Source organism: Tachypleus tridentatus, chromosome 13, assembly GCF_004210375.1.
Source record: "Tachypleus tridentatus isolate NWPU-2018 chromosome 13, ASM421037v1, whole genome shotgun sequence".
NCBI lineage: Eukaryota > Metazoa > Arthropoda > Merostomata > Xiphosura > Limulidae > Tachypleus > Tachypleus tridentatus.
Window position 1 is genome coordinate 70,230,046 of NC_134837.1, and position 20,927 is coordinate 70,250,972.

Genomic DNA, 20,927 nt, shown 5'->3' on the forward strand with positions numbered 1-20,927 from the left:
GATTTTTAAGTATTTTAACATTTTTAAACTTTATTTTATGAAACTGTAAATTTTCCATTTGTTTCATTTGAAAAACACTACATGTGGTTTCAAGTGTGTACAATCACTGACATACAACAACCTTTTTTAACCCTGCTAAAATTATTGATAAGCTGTTCTTTTTTAAAATTTTTAATTAGAATAGTTTATCTAATTCCTAGAATTAGACTTTATTTCAAAGAGTTGCTTACCTCTGAAATACTGATTCTGTTTATTTTTGTGTTAAATTTGGACTCGTGCTCTCAACATGACTCAGAATTTCCATATGCCCTTTTCATACATTAAAGAGCATTCATCATTTACTCAATTATCCACTCTTCCATCTTCTACAAGACTTATTATGCAACCATCAGGGGATCTTACATAATTTTTTTTTATTTCACCATAACTTAGGATATATTGAAAGTTGCAGTTTCAATGAAAATTTGTTTGTGAGGGGGATGGAAGAAAGGTATTTCAGAGGTAAAGACCTGTTTGAAGTTAATCTTAGTTCTAAAAATGTAAAATTAAAATCATGTAGCCTTGACTCTTGAATACTGAAAGTCAGAGTACTGACACTGTAACCTATGAATATTAAAAGTGAAAGAAAATTATAAAGCTATGGGCTACAGTGCAGGAATGTAATAAAAGATTAAAATAATTATGTAGCCAAGCAGAGATGGGGTAGAATTCAGAAACAAAATAATTTAGAGAACTGAATTGGGGAATGTAGTGGATGAGGTTTATAGAAAAAACTGGACCAACACTAAGAAAAAAAACCCAAAAAACCCTTTTTCTCAGCAGGACACCTTCTCACTCAGGACACACTTTAATTCAGACAAAGAGTTTTTTGTAAGTGGAGATGGAATATTGGATCTCTGGAGCCAACAATGGAGGATACAGGTGATATTCTGCTTCAGAGAATGGTTTCTGGGGAGCAACCCAGACATGTATTATGAAAGGACATATTCCAGTGGCAGTAACCCTGCCTTATACATTTCAAAAATGGCTGGCGATTAATATAACTGGTCAGATTTGTTGGAGGAAATAAATGAAAATCTAAAGAATCCACAAGAATAGGTTCAACGACATGAGGATAGTGCAGTAGGAACATCAAGAAAGAAACTAATAAAAAACATAGATGATTCCCCTTCTTGATTGGAGTTAAGATATTTAGCGATAATGGTAGTTCCATTTCAGATATCTTTTGTGTCATGCAAAGTAGTGCACAAGAAGGTTGTAAAGGCTCTTGCTGAAGTATTCCTAGCCACCAGGTGGCACCCTCTGTCCACTTTCATTGGATAACATCTCTTCATAGACCCTCAGTGTAGAAGATGGAATTTTGTCTATGACAAATTCAAAGCTATACATTACATACAAGAATCCCAACTTGACATAAGAAAAGACTATACTTAATTATTTTTATTGTTTCATATTTTTATTTTGAAATAAACTTATTCCCCAAAACCTTGGAAATGGTTAACAGTGAGTAATGGACAGTGTCAAAAACCTTAAAAGGTATAGGTTTCATCAAGCCCAGAGAATAACTACAGGTGACAAAAATAAAGATAGTGGTATGTTGATAGTAAAATAGCTAAAACAGATGGAGCTTCATTGTCATGCTAATCTAAGATGTCTACTAAAGGGTACAGAGACCAGAATAACAAAGTCATAGCCAAATGGCAAAAGTGATGAGGTGTACTTGGGAACATTATGACAAAAACATGGTTTAGTTGCACAAACTAGAACAAAATCTAATGAATAAGAATGTCATAAAGTGTAAATGGCTGATGTCAATTTCCTTGAAGATATTTCATTCTTGTAGCATGGGAAAAAACAGCTTTGACCATGCATAGAGAATGTTCTTCACATTGAAAATTTGGGTCATTCAGAATAGCTAACTCAATTAAGAAAGAATAAAGACTAGTAAACATCTCTACAAACAGTGATGAACATCTCTTGCAACCCAATTCTCTGGTAGGAAGACTCTTATCAGGATATAAATACAGAGCCTTCCTGGTAAAAGTAAAAGTATAAGTAACATCAGCAGACAAAAAGTGTCTGATCATATTCTAACAAAGGAAACTAGGAAAATCTTCATTCAATAATGATACAATGAACAAGTTCTGAAAAAACTTAACCAGACTTAAAATCCACTGATTACAGTGTTTGGGGTACTTGAGGCAGATGTAAACAAAAAGATAAAGGAAAAAAAGAGAATCTAAGAAAGTGGCTCCAACAAAAGTGTACAATTTCTGTGGCCATTTATGCAGTTCTTTAGTATCCAGGAGAAGCATGCAAACTCTGATTGTGAAAAATAGAAGAATCGGGAAAGATTTTGAGGTGTTGGAAAAGGACAAGAAGACAAAAAGATAACCCAAGAAGACTGATGTATTGCCAGGTTAGGAACATCTACAGTTTTAACAAGGAGCATTTGTAACTGGCACATCTGCAGCAGTTAATACAAATGCCCAAGTCTTCTGCAGACGTCAATGTAATCTATGGCATGTAGTTAACCAGAAAGCTTGTTTTGCTACAACCTCTGAAGAATCACTGTCATCTGTTGGAAATTATGGTCAGTAGTATTGCTTTTTCAAATTTGTCATTGGCATTAAACTAGCAAAGTAATGTATATTCTTCTTTCTGTACTGGTTGAAAGATTTGTCATCTTTGGGATACTTACTACTGTATTAAAAAAAAAAGAAGAAGAAGAAGCAGCTTGCCAATTTTTGCATGCAGACAAAGCATTTCATATAATACACCACAAATTGACATTGATTGGACCTCTGAGAGATCAGTCCTAGATTTTCACTAGCAGTTGAATTTTTATATAAACTACATTTGCTGTGTTGTAAATGTTGAAGAAACCTCCTCATGTGTCATCAGATTAATGTTTGTTTCTTCTCTTGTGTGTGTAGTTAACTGTTTTTAGTTTTGTACTTTGAAAAAAAACATAATTACTTTGTTATGTGTCTTAAAAGTTGTAATTTGAACAAAGAATTAAAAGTTATTGTTGTAAGTTTAAAGTATTTTTAAATATGTGCAACAGAAACATTTTGGATTTAAATAATATAATTTCCTTATGAAATTTGATGATTTATTAGTAATAATTTAAAATCATTAACATTTTATGTGGTAATTGTGATGTAGATTATTTTGAAGGCTTGAGGGTTGTTACCTTGTTCATCACAAAAGACAACATCTTTTTCAGTGTTCACCTAAGGCAGCTTGATGAAATTGGGAAAATGGCTGTGATGTCCCACACGCTTGCAGCCTATATTTCAACATTAGATACACGAACTTTGAGAAAAGTAGTGACAAGAATTTTGTCTGACACAACTCTTTGGCTCTCAAGACTGTTCAGGTGAGAGACGTGCACATACGAGTTCCACAAGGGTACTTTTCTCTCCCACATGTAGTTGTTATTGGTTTAATCTTTTATTTTATTGTTTATTTACCTGTTGAATTATGTATTATAGGTTGAAAGTTTCATATCTTATATAAGATTAATACTACAGACTATTTTGACTTGTAGTAGTTAAAAGGGTGCATTGTTGTGTTAAATTATTGACCTGTGGATATGGCAAACTCCAATTTTCTAATTACCATTTCACTCCTTTTAACTACAAATTCCATAAAGTTTTGTATTTTTTAAAAATATCTATAAGCTAATTTGAAAAATTAAAATTAGGCCTAAATAGATATTGGTCTCATTTTGGATGCAACCAGTCTTAGTTTAAGTTGCTGCTCTGAGCAAAGAATATATTGTGATTTGAGTGTATTGTCGACCTTATGGTGCTCGTTACTTCTCAGATTGTTTTGTTGGTTTTTGTTGGATAACATTACTGGTGTATGTCTTTGAAACTGTATCTCAAGTATTTGCAAATACTGATGAAAAGTAGATGTTAAGAACATTGCTGAAGAAGTTAGGTTTTGATGTTGCTTTTTTATGTTATGAATACCTTAATTTTGTAACATTTCATAGATCTTGTAACACTGAATACGCATTGATCATCAACTTGTCTCTTTACTTGAATTTTTGACACAGAACAGCTAAAACTCTTTGTGCTTGCACATGCCTTTTTTGTGATAAATTTGAAACCTAGAAGGCATACACATTATAACAAGTTTGAGGAAGAATTGAGGAGTACAGTATATACTCAAAATGTGAAAACATTGGATATAATAACCAACATAGAGTATAAACAAGTTTATATGTAAGTAATTAGGAGTAAAATGTCTTATGGTACTGTTAAATAAATCATATTTCATTTTTACTTTGTAATCTAGTTATTTGAAAGCTGCTTGTATACTGAAATATAAACAGTGAGAAACTTCAATAGATTTTTTTAAGAAAGGTATTCCTTGAAGTATTTTAAGAAGGTTATAAGTTGGTAAAAACACTTAGAAAGTCAGAATAACATTGCACAAATATCATTTATTTCTGTTTGTATTCACATCAAGTGTTTAATGCTGTGTACATGTTTCCATAATTTGCTGATTTTGCAACAGTTTATATTAGAGTAGAGAAAATAACAAATATAGTACACAGAAACACTGTAAAAGACCTTTAGATATGCATTTAACAGGATGTAGAGGTTATAAATGTAATTTTCAAACTATATGGTGTACAAAAGTGTATTTATTCTTCACATTAATATCACTTTTTATTCATAGTCTAAGTCAGACTGACTTTGTCATTTCAGAAATAACTATGTAAAAAAACATCTGATTTATTGTGTTTCTTTGTTTTGTTTTTGAATTTCTACAAAGTTACACAAGGGCTATCTGTGCTAGCCATCCTTAATTTAACAGTGCAAGGCTAGTGGGAAGGTAGCTAGTCACCACCACCCACTGCCAACTATTGGGCTACTCTTTTATCAACAGATAGTGGGATTGACCATCACATTATAATACCCCACACCTAAAATGGCAAGCATGTTTGGTGAATCAGATCCACAACCTTCAGATTATGAGTTGACTGCCCTAACACGCCAGGCCTGACTTTTACTGGTTACTAAAACCTTCCCATATTTTGTGAAAGTACACTTTGTAAATCAAGAATTGTCGTAGTCAATATTACTTCTTCAGTATGGAGTCGAATCATTGGACCAACCCCACGGATGTAGAAGTAGATATGAAAAATCACCTACATCACAAATTTATTAGTGGATAGTCCAGTTTTGCAACTGATTGTTTTACTGGAAATAATAAAGATATAAATTAATTTATGAATTTTTTGTACAAAATGGAATTTTAAGTTTGTGTACAGACAATAAAATAATAGTTATTTTGGGAAAATTATCTATGAACTGTAAAGTAAGTCATCATAAATTTAGAAGTGAAGAGGTTGCTTAAGCATTTGATACATCTTACAGTTTTCTTAGATACTTTTATTTCATGTACTATTAATGATCTATGCTTAATTAACCTGACAAAGTGGATGTTCCTAGTTGGTCCAGCATAGTTATTATTGATTTTTATTTGATTTTCTCTTATACACATTTCCCAAGTTAATTTTTGTTTTGCAGAGTGAACTATTTTAGTGTTGTATTGATTTTCTCCACAATTTATTTGGGCAGAGTTTTGAAGTATTTTATTTGTCTTTGGAACTACTCAAAATTTATTCTGGTAAGCTTTTACAGATTATAACTTTTAGGGATCTTTTCATCTACCCTACAGTCTGTTTTGGTGAGGTTTTGCAAATTACACTTTTTTTAGGGGTCTTTTGATCTACCTTATAGTCTGTTTTGGTGAGGTTTTGCAAATTAAAACTTTTGGGGGATCTTTTGATCTACTGTACATTCAGTTTTGATGAGGTTTTAAAAAGTAAAAGTTTTAGGGGCCTGTAAAACTATCCAAAATTTATTTTGGTGAGGTTTTGCAATATAAAATGTTTTAGGGATCTTTTGATCTTCTGTACAGTCTGTTTTAGTGAGGTTTTGCAAAGTAAAACTTTTAGTGTTATTATTATCATTCATTTTTGATGAACTTTTTCAGTATGGCTATTGCAAGTTGCATGTGTTGAGCACAGTTTGTACTAAGACATGGAAGTGTATAACATTCATTAAGCAGTTGAAGATCATAGATACTGCTGGAAATGACTTTAGTTATTAAAAACTGTTGTTAAGTACTAGTGATCTCATTTTAGAAATATAAAATAAAACTAAAGAGCTTTTTTTGTCTCTGAAAGTCTTATTACTCTCATTGTTTGATAGACTTACACAGACAGTTGACCTTAGATTCTATGTCTGTTTGTTCCACTCTGAGCATATAATGACATCTTTTTATATATATTAATAGCTTAGTTAGAAAGCTAATTAAATTATAGTGTTTTGGGGATGTTCTATTCTACTGCTTGATATCTGTGTTTGAAAACAATATGAATTTTATTTAAAATACTAACTTTGTGAGAAAAAGTAAGGGTACTGTGCTTTGGCATTGAATGTAAAAGGCCTGGACCCAGACATGAAAAATTTCTCATTATATATTTAAAAAAAAGTGATTAAAATGTAAAAAACAGTTTTTTTCAGGTTAAGTAGTAATTTTTTTTATATGTCACCTAAACACACTCATAAAGTTATTAAAGTGTCACAAGAGATTTAGGATAATTTGAAGAAAGATTACCCTCTCTCCCAAGAAAAACATTGTTACCCTCTCTCCCAAGAAAAACATTGTTAGTGCCCATTTGGTAGTTTTTTTATATTGAAGTACATCAACAATGAGAACAAATGCTCAACTATTTTTGTTGTTCAATTAATGTTTATTGTCATGAGACAAAACTTAATTAGCCTATAGCTAGGCTTGGATGTCGCTGTTCTTGAGCTCAGATATGAATTTGAAGACTTCTTATGGATGCGTTATGAATTCTTCTAAACCTAGACTTAAATCTAGTATTTTGATTACACAGAAAGTACCTCTTCTGCTGTAACAATACTACTAAACATGAAATGTTATATAATTTAGATAACTAGCTTTCAAGTTTTGAATAATATTGCTAACACCTATATATAGGTTTTGTCATTAATTATAGAACATATGCATTATTGCCATTACTAATAATTCTGTATAGACTTACATAGAGTATAAGGCAGGTAATAATAATAGTATTAATAATTATACAGAAAATATATATATATTTTTAGTGAAATTAAATAATTATATCTAAATGAAGTTCAAATGAATAAACAAAATCATGAGGAAGAACTGCATTAAAAACAGCAAATTTCAACCTCTCATTAATTATATTATAACCATGAAATTTTCAAGCCTTAAACCAAAACACATTAACATAAAATTAAAAAAAAAAATACACTGCACATTTTTAAAAAAGGATCCTAGGGTACAAATTACTGTGTGGGATTATAAAATGTATCCTAGGTCTTTGAGGTGACTGTGGAAGTGGGACCAACATTATTATCATGAAATTGATATCATCTTTACACCTGTAAATAATATAGTCTAGTTTAGTTTCAGGCATAAGAAAATAAATGTGTATGAGAGTAAGTTACTTGATAAATTTCTTGAAGTCACTTTGATATTGAGTTTGCTTGTGGCAACATAACCAGTTTTTGTTGTAATAAGAATTTTTATTTGAAGTAATTGATTTTTATTTATTTTTCGTAATTCTGTAATCATAAAATAGTGATAAAGGTCGGGTCTGTAAATGATTGTACCTCTTTTGAAGTAATGTGACAATAAACTTATTTTACTTATTTGTATGTTTTATTATTATTATGTATTAATTTTTAAAAAAATTTAAATTCTGTCATCACCACCTCACAATAAAAGTAACTAAAGTACCACATTGTAAAGTTATGTTAATGTAGTACTCATACTGAAGTGTATTTGTACATCTTTTGGTAATATTAATTCTCTAATTGAAAGACATAGAGGAAAACATTGGTGTACAAACATGAAAATAGTTGTTAATCTCTTCTTTTACTTATCATTGCAGTATATTTTAAAATAGGGGTGGATTTTATCAACTGCTATTTCTGATGGGTAGCAGGACCAATATTTTGTCTGTAGCTTTCTAATAGTTTAACCCTTGACCTTCTTAACCAATAGATTTGACCTGAACTGTCTTTCTGTATGATATTTAGATTGTTTGAGTTCTCTGCATACTTTCATGATGATGGAAGAGAAGGTTTGTTGAAGGTTTGTCGAATGGTGCTCTACATGAAGTATTCTAAATTTGCAGCTGAAGGTTATGAAGCTCTTTACACTCGGCCTCCTGTCATTTACATCAGTGCTGCAGCAAGAATGGGTCTTGGGCACTACTTGTGTTCTCAGGTATGAACTAGTAACTTTTTATCAAATTAGGCCTCAACATTCTGTTCAATAACTGGATAATACAACATCATCTTGTAGTTTTTTAACATGTAAAATATTAATATTGTTAATGGAGAGTAATTTTAGTTATAAACTAAGTCTGTGTCTTAAATACTATTTGAAGACAATATGTGAAAGTTTTGGAATCATGGCTTGAGTTACCAAAAGAATCTGAGCTAATACTGTTAAATGTATGATTACCTAGTGACAACGATTTTATTAGTCAAGTTAGGAACATTTTTAGTCACGTAGCTTAGTCTAAAAAAAGTCTAAGTCACTGTAGTTTGTGTTTTTATTAAGAACTGCATTAGAAAATAAAACAAACATCTCCTGTTCAGTCCATTCTTTACTATAATAATTGTATTTCCCTCTACATTAAAAACTGTATAGTAAAATTTATTTAAGGATCACAATCACTATTTGATAGGCTTAATAAAAATGATACACCCACCTTTCACATCCTCTTTTTAAGGATATGTTAATAATTCTCTCTTATGTTTAATTATGTAACTTTTATAACCACAAGAAAGTTGAGGTTTTCATCCATGAAATGATGTATTCTGTAACATTGTGTTCTGAACAGATAAGCATCAGTTTTACTAATAATAGAACTTTGGTTCCCACTGAATAACAATGACTAATTTGGAATAATTTGTAAAAGCTTTTGTTGCATAGTTAGAGCCAGAAAAATTGTGTTTTGAATGTTATTAGCTTATGCTCTTCAGTTTATTATTTAATTAAATAAAAATTATTTAGTGCATTACTGTCATTATTATACAAAAAAAATTTGCTTAAGTGTCCTTGACATTGAACAGCAATAAAAAAGATTGTTTTTGATGTTAATCAGCACTGTATTTATTGTTATAAAAGTAATTAAATGTAAATATAGGGATCTGTTTAGGTTAGTTAAGATTAGATTAGGTAGAATAAATAACAGTAATAAAAAGAATGTACATGAACTGCATGTGCTCCAAATGATTTACAACTTATAATGGCACACGTTGTTGTTATACATGTTCAAAGGGTAATAAAACAAATTTAATTATAAATACAGTCATGTGAAAAAGTTAGGACACCCTATGAAAGCCTGTGTATTTTTGTAACATTTTTGGATATATAGATATTTAATCTCAATTTTAACAATACTGAGAGATTATAGGAATATAACTAAACATTAAAACTGAAGAAAAGACTTTTCAAGATCTTCTGTAAATGTAATTCTACAAAAATGCATATTCTAATGTAAAATGGCTCAACTCACACACAGGTGTATCACACCAGGTGCACATGATTAGAAGATCATTACTCAGCATTTTGAAAGAAGCTTGCCCTATTTAAACCTCAGACATTTAGTTAGGTGTGCTCCTGACTGTTAAAGTGAGAGTGAGCACCATGGTGAGAGCAAAAGAGCTGTCTGAGGCCTTCAGAAAGAAAACTGTAGTAGCTTATGAGTCTTGTAAGGGAGTTAGAATGATCCCAAAAGATATTGAAATCAGCCATTCCACTATCCAGAAAATAGTCAACAAGTGGAGGGCTTTCAAAACAACTGCCAACATGCCCAGGTCTGGTTGTCCAAGCAAGTTCACCCCGAGAGCAGACTGCAAGATGCTAAAAGAGGTCTCCAAACACCCTAACATGTCATCATGGGACCTACAGCAGGCTCTGGCTACTGTTGCTGTGAAAGTGCATACCTCTACAATCAGAAAGAGACTGCACAAGTTTAACTTGCATGGGAGGTGTGCAAGGAGGAAACCTTTGCTCTCTAAGAGAAACATCAAGGCCAGACTGAAGTTTGCCAGAGAGAATGTGGACAAAGACCAGGACTTCTGGAATAATGTTCTTTGGACAGATGAGTCCAAAATTGAATTATTTGGACACCAGAACAGAGGACATGTTTGGTATAAACCAAATACAGCATTCCAGGAAAAGAACTTCATACCAAGTGTGAAGCATGGAGGTGAAAGTGTCATGGTTTGGGGCTGCTTTGTTGCAGTAGGACCTGGACAGCTCACAATCATAGAATCCACCATGAATTCTACTGAGTATCAGAGGGTGCTTGAGGATCATGTGAGACTAGCTGCACAACAATTAAAACTGAAGCGGAGCTGGGCCCTGCTATACATGCAAGAAACCCCTCAAATATCTCACAGCTGAAAGAATTCTGCATTGAGGAGTGGGGCAAACTTTCTTCAGACTGATGTCAGAGACTGGCAAATGGCTACAAGAAGCTTCTGACTGCAGTTATTTCAGCCAAAGGGGGTAACACTAGCTATTAGGGGTTAGGGTATCCTAACTTTTTCTTCAGTTAGAATATGCATTTTTGTAGAATTACATTTACAGAAGATCTTGAAAAGTATTTTCTTCAGTTTTAATTGTTTAGTTATACTCCTATAATATCTCAGTGTTGTTGAAATTGAGATTAAATATCTATATATCCAAAAATGTTACAAAAATACACAGGCTTCATAGGGTGTCCTAACTTTTTCACATGACTGTAGATGTATACTATTACAAGGTTAAAGATACTTAAGATAAATGAATGTAGTTTCTTGTTAGAATATGAAGTCATTCTATAAAGAATAAATGAATAATTTAGATTTTTTTGTGGTTATGGAATCGGTTGAGTTGACCAAAGCCATCTTGAGATAGGGTAGAGAAAATAACAGATGAAATATAAAGTTTTACTGAAATAAAAACATTTTAAATATATTTAGGAGGTATTAGGGATTGCACAAAGGAATTTGAGATTTTTGAGATGAAGGAAAGTAATTTTAATCTTAGGATGAAAATTACTTTACACACAGACTAGTCAAAACAAACCCCTAGTATTTTCATGGACAAACATTTATTTTATTTTCTTATTTCTTATAATATTAACTGAAATACTGCCAAATTTTGTGAAGATGTACACACTATATTGAAAGTTAGAAGTATTAAATCTATAAAGACCTTAAAAGAAGAATAAAGAGTTCTTGTAGTTGGTCATGTTGACTGATCCTGTTGAGAGAGTTAACAGGCATCTTGTGAGCCAGTGGGTATCATTTTTGTTGAAAAAGACATCCCTTAGCTCCTAAGAGATGTTAATTAATTATTAATTACATTGTTATAAAATATTGGTGGTTTAATTGAATAATTATTTTTCTTTTGTGTTTGTATTTTGATATATTGATAAGTTTGTCTTATGCTGTTAGTTATTTTGTGTGGTTAATTTTTGTTTTTTTTTCCTTTTTTTAAATGTTTTGTTAAATTTGATGCCTTACAATTTTTGTATAATGGATTTCATCCTTTTTTTGTATAATTGGTCTATTTTTGTATTTTCCAAGTATTTTTAACATTTAAAGAATAATAAAGTAACTAACGGTTTCTTTGTAGAAACTGAATTTTTCTGGAATTTTGATACCTGACATAAAAATTGAACTAAACAGTCTACCTTTGTGGTTCAGTATATACACTGAAACCCTCAAGAGTGAAATGGATACCAGTTTAGTGTTGATTAATCTAGGTTAAATGATCGAGATATATATAGTTTTATAGCATCATAAATTATATGAGTAAACTGTGTAGGCTACTGAGCATTAATGTTTTCCTTATTCAATAGTTAGGACTGCCACTCACTTGTCTTGTGACTGTTCCGTGCAACACAATGTTTGGATCCCAGTTCAAAATGGTAGGTGCATTTCTAAGTTCGATCTTGATATCAATACAGTTGTGGTAACTTGCTAGCCTTGTTCTTTTTCTCTTTACAGCAATTTTGAGAATTTTTTTTTACATAATGTTCTCAACTTAAAGTTTGTATTAGATAATATATTTTATGAAAACCTTTTGGGGTCCATACGAACTTTGCTTAACTCTGGGTGCAAATTTATACCTCAATATTGAAAATGTATTAAAAATATAATTCTGATCTATTTCAATAACTTTAAACTAGTAAGATTGCAAAAATGATAAGCAGTGTTTTATAATTTATGTATAATTTTATAACTGAAAGTTGAAAAATGTACAAAGTTTTGTTTTTCCTGTTCAAATAGTATACTTCATATTTTATATTTACTGTAATGATAACCTGTATTTATGTATTCCAATAAAGTATGTAGAATTACAAATGAAATAACACATCTCAACCTTCTAGAGGCAGCTTAAATAGAACTGTAATTTTGTTGGGTTAATTTCTCACAGAAAGTCATTGTAAATGAGTATGCATCTCAGGTTTGATGATGTATATATCTTCCAGCAATAAACCAATGAAAAGGGAATGTTCTCAGCATCAAAATAATGTTCAGTACTAACCAGTTATTTATAACAGATTATTTTACTTCTGCAAGTTCTGCAGAAGCATTCTGGTAAAGCTACACTTAACAGGTGAACATAGTGTTTTTATAAATAGTCCCCAGGTAGAGACCTAGGAATTATAGCATATGTAGATTTTTTGTTGTTGTTGTTACTGATATTGAATATATATGTTATATCTTTTTGAAAGCTGCAGAAATATTTCTCTATGACAAAAATTCAAGTAAAAAAACTTAAGCATTGAAAGCATAGAGGCTTGTAGAACTCTACAGTAATCATTCATGGTAAACTATTATGGACTGAGCACTATTTGCTGTTTTTTTTTATTGGTTGTAAAGTAACTGTGTCAATACACAGATGCAACTACAAGAAAGTAAAAGTTTATTTGACTTATAAACTGATCATTAATAAGTGAATCATAATTTTGCTTATTTCATATTTTGTTATAGTTTTCTACATTGTATGTGCTAGTGATCTTTACAGATTTCTATATGTTTTGTGTTGTGTTATTGAAGTGAAATATGAGAAAAACTATTATTTTATTAAAAAACTGTTGGATATTTTTTAAGATTTTAGGCTAATAAAAAGCAAACAGAAGCTTATGGAAAAATAAAGCATCTATTTGTGTTAACATTTGTAAAAGCAGTGCTTAATAATGAGAGTTCATAAAATATAAGAGCTAAGAAGTCATAAAAATTCTGAATGTAATTAAATTGTTTTTTACATTAAAACTATTTACTTTTTAGAAAGCTTGTTTCAAGCTTTTTAGTTTTTCATTCTGTAGTGTATGTAACCATAACCTGACAAATTGACAGATCAGGAAAACCTTTATAACCTTAATGTTTGAAATGTAAATATACTATACTGTCTTTTCAGGAATAATAGGCTTTGGTTTATTAGAGAATTGATGTGAGAATCTAAAAATTTATTTAAAATCAGTGATAAGTTGAATAAATTAAGATAAATATTTGATCCTCTAACTTAATGTTTCCAATGACTTCTATTCTCTTTTTACAGTATTGTGATGACATTTTAGTGCTAGAATGCTTACAAAGATATACAGACAATATTTGTTTCTAGGACATAGCAGCATTGGAGAAACTCATTCAGCAAGACATTGCAACTCAACGTACACCCCTACTTATTGTGGGCCATGTTGGGACCCCCGTAGTTGGTCATGTAGACAACTTGCAGAGGCTTCAGGAATTGTGTAAAATGCATGATATGTGGTTGCATGTCGATGGCCATGGTCTTGCTGGTCTGTGCCTCGTTTCTGTACCCAATCTGGTAGGTGTTTAGTGGAGAGTAATTTTCTGCTCATAAAAATAAATATGTATTAATTTTTAATATTTATACATTTATGAATAATGGTTAATAAAGAGTAATGAGTCACTTGGTTGTTATGGAAGTTAATATTTGTTTGGAAGAGTTTTTTTCAATTAATCCATTGCTCAATGGATCTAATGTGGACTTTCATAAGATTGGTTTGAAAATTTTAATTATCGTGTGGTCTTAAAAGTAAGTATCATATTAAAAAACAACTTGTCTCCTCTGTGTGTGTATATGTTTTTTGTAAAATTTATAAACTATGTTTTTATACTTTGGGAAGAAGTAATTCAAGATAATGTTCTAATGGAATTGTCTTATTTCCTTAGCATACATCAGTTTACTAGCTGGAATATGGGGTTCTTCTGCAATGGTACAACACTAGTTGTTGAACTGTATATCAGATAAAGAGGGTTCTTGGTAAATTAAATTCCTAGACTTTTGAAGTTTCTTCAAAGATTAGATGTTCATTTAGAGTCTTCATTACAGGTTGAGTAATTTTCACCTGTTGTTAATCTTGTATCAGAACCAATGGTCACCAGTTTTAATGTTTCAAATTAATAGAGCCATGAAAACTACTGATGTGATATGCAGGCATATTAAATGTTTCCTACCTGCTTTAGTGATATTGGAATTTTTCAGATATTTTGCTTACTTGATTTTTATGCAGTTTCAGCTTAATCGTGTGGTCTAGAAAACCATCAAGATTTCATTGTGTTATACAGTAGATAATATCTATTCTGCCCAAGAGGGATATTACAGTAATGTGTAATATCCAGGATAAAACAATTAGCTCTTTAATACACTGCTGGCCAAAATCTTAAGGCCAATGAACATAAAGAAAAAATATGAATTTTGCGTTGTGAGACTCAACCACTTATTTGAGTAGAGCTTCGTAAGATCAAAATAAGAAAAGGGAAATAAAAACAAAAAAACCTTTTTAGCATTTAATACAGAAAATGTGAACATTATGAAATTAGTCTAAATACTAGCTGGTAAAACGTTTAACACCATACCAAAAAGAAGTCCTAAACATCGAAAATGTTTGGGGTGGATGGCAAAGGAAGTCTATAGAAATGGACGTCAATTCCAAACAGTGTATGATCTTCGTGGGGTTCAGTTCGGGACACACTGGATGGTCCAAAAGAATCATGTTATTCACCATGAAAAAGTCCTTTGTCCTGCAGGCATTGTGGATTGCAGTGTTGTCCTGCTGAAAGATCCAGCCATTTCCACACAAGCGAGGGTCTTCAGTCAATAAATATGCTCTCTCCAACATGCCAGTGTAGCCAGCTGTTGTTTGATGCTCCTGTATAACCTGAAGCTCCATTGTTCCATGGAAGGAGAAAGCACCCCAGATCATGATGGAACCTCCTCCACTGTATCATGTAGAAAATGTCTTCAGTGGGATATTTTTATCCTGCTAGTAATGTGGGAAGCCATCTGGACCATCCAGGTTAAACTTGTTCTCATCAGAGAACAAAACCTTCTTCCACTTTTCTACATCCCATGTTTGGTGCTTCTCAGCAAAGTTTAACCAAGCTGTTTCGTGGTGTGCAAGGAGGCGTGGCCTTTGAAGACGTTTACGATTTTAAAGTCTTTCTCTCGTAGATGCCGTCTTATTATTCTTGAGCTGCATTCTGTATCTGTAAGGGACTTAATCTGGTTCAACCATCGGCTAGTGTCTTACTAGACAACCCGTCGAATCCTCCTGCTTAACACCGGCGAAATTTTCTTGGGACTGACCACTTGAAATTCTCGTTCCGTATCCCTCAAGGTCTTTTAAGAAATTTGCAACAACAGTTTTACTACACCCAATCTTACCAGCGATGGCACATTGAGAGATTCTTGCTTTTGCAGCTCGATAATTCTGCCATGTTGAAACTCTGTCAACTTTTAGCCTTTGCCATATTTTTATCCAATGTAACACAGGAGATGTCAGTGGGAGATGTTGACAACGCTCATGCTTGAACACAAATGCCTAAATTTCATTATGTGTTTACCGATTAATACTTTATTTCAGTATGGTCTTAAAGTTTTGACCAGCTAGTATTTAGGCTAACTTCATAGTGTTCACATTTTCCCGATTAAATGCTAAAAAGGTTTTTATTTTTATTTTCCCTTTTCTTATTTTCATCATTTGAAGCTCTACTCAAATAAGTGGTTGAGTCTAACAACACAAAATGCATATTTTTTCTTCAAGTTCATTGGCCTTAAGATTTTGTCCAGCAGTGTATTCCTTGCAGTTAGGTGTAACAGCTGACCAGTGCCTAAAAGATTTTAAAGTGATTATGTTGGCTGGACAAAGTAATGTAGCTTATCTCATAATTCAAACACACAATTTTGATTTAAAATTTTAATAGGAAATTGCTGAATGTAGATGTATGTTGATGTCGCCACATTTAGTTTAATAAAGTTTTATCTTGAGAGAAACAAAGTTGTTGAATAAAGTACTCACTAATAGAAGAAACTGACTTTCTGTGTACACAAGTATATTATTATATTTCATTTTAGTTTGGACAGTTGTCAGTTTCAAATTGATATCTTTACTTTCTGAGTGAACTTGTAGGTATTAGTGGGTCTGTCTATGTGATATTTGTCAGGAAATTAGTTTTTACCTGAAAATATCGGATTGTTTTGCTTTGGCCTGAACTGTGTGTTGACTTTAATACCAAATAGAATGAGATATTTTATTAGTAAATTAAGATTAACCTCAATGAATATCTCAATGAAATTAGTTTTTACCTGAAAATATCGGATTGTTTTGCTTTGGCCTGAACTGTGTGTTGACTTTAATACCAAATAGAATGAGATATTTTATTAGTAAATTAAGATTAACCTCAATGAATAGTAGTTTTTTGTTGTTGCTGTTGTGAAGAATCATAAGTTTTATTTTGTTTGTCAAGTTATGAAAAGAAAATGACAAAAATGTTAACTTATTAATATGTAGAGAAAAATAAAATTCAGTGCAAAGTATTCAATACAATTAACTTTTAATGTAAACAATAAAATATGAGGGGTCATTTTTTGAGAACAGATATCCTCTAGAATGTTTTTTGAAAAAGTTTGCTCATTTCTGTGCTTCTGAGAAAGAACAAAGAAAAATCAAACATGTGGCAGTAACTGTTATTAAGAATACACTATAACAGGTGAAAATTACCCAAGACATTGACAAGAACAACATCATAAAGTAGTGATAATTGAGAATGATGCTACATTTCTACAGAATGAACATGGGGCAGTAACTGTTATTAAGAATACACTATTAATTGGGCCAAGACTTCCACACAAACAGTATGATTTAGTTGTGGTTACTGAGAATGTACTATTAAGCATGAAGTTTACCACAATAAATGTTTGTAGCTTAAGACTAATTAACTGAATCTGACACATTATTGCCTCAATGGTCACTTGTAGATTAAGTAGTAGGATAGAATGAGTTTTATTTTGTTATTTGCAAGTCACAGTGTTCTGTTTTACATATGAAAACTGTAATTCAACTTTATGACAGTTGTGTTAAGGTGTTTTTTATGATGACTTGTGTTTATGTTTCATAATAAAGTTTGATTTTGGTTTCTTAACATTCTTTCACACACATTTTCAGTTTAGGTGTTTGTAGGTGTAGTTTTAGTGAACTAGTTTATGGTTGATTTTTAAGCTTTAACAATTGTAACCTTAAGTTGTAGAGGTTTGTTGGTGTGAAATTAAAAATCAAAATCTGAAATTAAGGTGTATATTTAATGAAGAAACCACAAAGGTCATCCCTTTCTACTGAACTGAAATTAGCTTATGAGAAATTGTTTAGTGATGTCACTGACCACAATAATTGTTTTAGGGATCGTGGGTGTTGAGTGGCTTCCTCTTGTCTTTGTCCCTGTTTTAACATGAAATTATCACATAGAAAAATTACCTTTACTGTTAACTTAACAATCAATTATACAACAAATTACTGTTAGTTTAACAATAGATAACAAAATAAATTACTGTTAATTTAACAATTGATAATAAAGCAAATTACTGTTAATTTAACAGTTGATAATAGAACAAATTACTGTTAGGTTAATAATTATAATAAAACAAATTACTGTTAGTTTAACAGTTTATAATAGGACAAATTACTGTTAATTTAACAATTTATAATAAAATATTTTCTGCTAATTCAACAATTGATAATAAAACAAATTACTGCTAATTTAACAATTGATAATTGATCAAATTGCTGTTAGTTTAACATGATAATAAAGCAAATTACTGTTAATTTAATTATTGACAACAGATTAAATTACTGTTAGTTTAACATGATATTAAAACAAATTACTGTTAATTTAATAATGAATAATAAAATAATTACTGCTAATTTAACAATTGATAATAGAACAAATTACTCTTAATTTAACAATTTATAATAGAACAAATTACTGTTACTTTAACAATTCATAACAGAACAAATTACTGTTGACTTAACAGTTCATATTAGAAAACAGTTTTCGAGTTAATCACTTTTTGAAATACCAACTATTTTCATTAAGTTATGGGGAGATTGTTTGTTTGTATGTTGTTATCTGTAGTTGTTTTCAGTAATTTTATTTTATTTTTTCATTTGCAGCCAGCAAGAATAGGAGACAGTGTTACCTTAACCCTAGGCACTTGGTTAGGTGTTCCTTCCCTTTCCTGTATTGTATCCTTGAGCTTAGTTATTTTTAAACTGCACATATTTTATTATTGAACCACGTGTTCATGTTCATTTACTGTTTTGAAATTGTGTTTTAAATCAAGTACTACAAACAAGATGTAAACTGTTTCATACACTTGATGTGCTGTTTTTTTAGCCAACTAAAACATACTTTCTCACTTATTAAAATATCATATGTAACACAGTACATTGTGCAGTACATTTAATAGCCTCTTTCTTAAATCATAGACGACAAAACACTTCTGAAAATGGGGAAGAAGGCATATTTTTTACCATGTTAACCATGGCCATTGAATTCAATAATGAAGCAATGGTTTTGTGTGATAGTTGTATACAAGACTATTCACCATTCAGTTTAACACTTTGCTACCAGCTCAGATTTTCTTCTAACAGAAATAAGCATTCTAATGTATGGAAATAGAATTACTAATACAATATACTGTATAACATATTTAACAGTCAGTTTCATAAGTTAATAAAAGCAAACCTTCTTAGTGATGGGCCTGTCAACTTAAAACTCTAAAATCTGGCGTATGATTCCCCTTGAAGGACTTAGCAGATAATGTGACTTAGCTATAAAACTACACACACTTTCTTGCACATTAAACTGCTATACATAATGCAGTACACTGTGCAATACATTTAACATTCTGTTTCTTCAGTTAATACACTATTTCATATATAACACTATCAAAATTTAAAATTTAATTGTGTAACTTGTCACAAAAGTTGGTAGTAGTAGCTCATGTCTTAACTGTATAATTTAAAACACAAGTTGGTGGTAGTAGTTCATGTTTTAATAGTATAATTTATAACAAACGTTGGTAGTAGTAGTTCATGTCTTAACTGTATAATTTAAAACACAAGTTGGTGGTAGTAGTTCATGTTTTAATAGTATAATTTATAACAAAAGTTGGTAGTAGTAGTTCATGTCTTAACTGTATAATTTAAAACACAAGTTGGTGGTAGTAGTTCATGTTTTAATAGTATAATTTATAACAAACGTTGGTAGTAGTAGTTCATGTCTTAACTGTATAATTTAAAACACAAGTTGGTGGTAGTAGTTCATGTTTTAATAGTATAATTTATAACAAACGTTGGTAGTAGTAGTTCATGTCTTAACTGTATAATTTAAAACACAAGTTGGTGGTAGTAGTTCATGTTTTAATAGTATAATTTATAACAAAAGTTGGTAGTAGTAGTTCATGTCTTAACTGTATAATTTAAAACACAAGTTGGTGGTAGTAGTTCATGTTTTAATAGTATAATTTATAACAAACGTTGGTAGTAGTAGTTCATGTCTTAACTGTATAACTTAAAACACAAGTTGGTGGTAGTAGTTCATGTTTTAATAGTATAATTTATAACAAACGTTGGTAGTAGTAGTTCATGTCTTAACTGTATAATTTAAAACAAAAGTTGGTAGTAGTAGTTCATGTTTTAATAGTATAATTTATAACAAACGTTGGTAGTAGTAGTTCATGTCTTAACTGTATAATTTATAAGAAAAGTTGATAGTAGTAGTTCATGTCTTAACTGTATAATTTATAAGAAAAGTTGGTTGTAGTGGTCATGTCTTAACTGTATAATTTACAACAAAAGTTGGTAGTAGTAGTTCATGTCTTAACTGTATAATGTATAACAAAAGTTAGTAGTAGTAGTTCATGTCTTAACTGTGTGGTTTATAACAAAAGTTAGTAGTAGTAGTTCATGTCTTAACTGTGTAGTTTATAACAAAAGTTGGTAGTAGTAGTTCATGTCTTAACTGTATAATTTATAACAAACATTGATAGTAGTAGTTTAAGTCTTAATAGTATAATTTACAACAAAAGTTGGTAGTAGTAGTTCATGTCTTAACTGTATAATTTATAACAAACGTTGGTAGTAGTAGTTCAAGTTTTAATAGTATAATTTACAACAAAAGTTGGTAGTAGTAGTTCATGTCTTAACTGTAGTTTATAACAAAAGTTGGTAGTAGTAGTTCATGTCTTAACTGTATATTTTATAATAAAAGTTGGTAGTAGTAGTTCATGTCTTAACTGTATAATTTATAACAAAAGTTGGTAGTAGTAGTTCATGTCTTAACTGTATCATTTATAACAAAAGTTGGTAGTAGTAGTTCATGTCTTAACTGTATCATTTATAACAAAAGTTGGTAGTAGTAGTTCATGTCTTAACTGTATAATTTATAACAAACGTTGGTAGTAGTAGTTCAAGTTTTAATAGTATAATTTACAACAAAAGTTGATAGTAGTAGTAGTAGTTCATG

At 30.8% G+C, this 20,927-nt stretch overlaps 1 protein-coding gene across 5 annotated transcripts in view; it reads left to right on the forward strand.

Annotated features, from left to right (window-relative positions):
- LOC143238446 (putative pyridoxal-dependent decarboxylase domain-containing protein 2) overlaps nucleotides 1–20,927 on the forward strand; it is an 88,643-nt gene that overhangs the window by 36,853 nt on the left and 30,863 nt on the right. For all 5 annotated transcript variants that reach the window (XM_076478674.1, XM_076478675.1, XM_076478678.1 and 2 more), the window contains 5 exons: nucleotides 3,230–3,382; nucleotides 8,124–8,313; nucleotides 11,951–12,019; nucleotides 13,720–13,926; nucleotides 18,572–18,643. In XM_076478674.1, coding sequence (XP_076334789.1) covers nucleotides 3,230–3,382; nucleotides 8,124–8,313; nucleotides 11,951–12,019; nucleotides 13,720–13,926; nucleotides 18,572–18,643 — 691 coding nt within the window. The remainder of the gene's footprint in view (nucleotides 1–3,229; nucleotides 3,383–8,123; nucleotides 8,314–11,950; nucleotides 12,020–13,719; nucleotides 13,927–18,571; nucleotides 18,644–20,927) is intronic.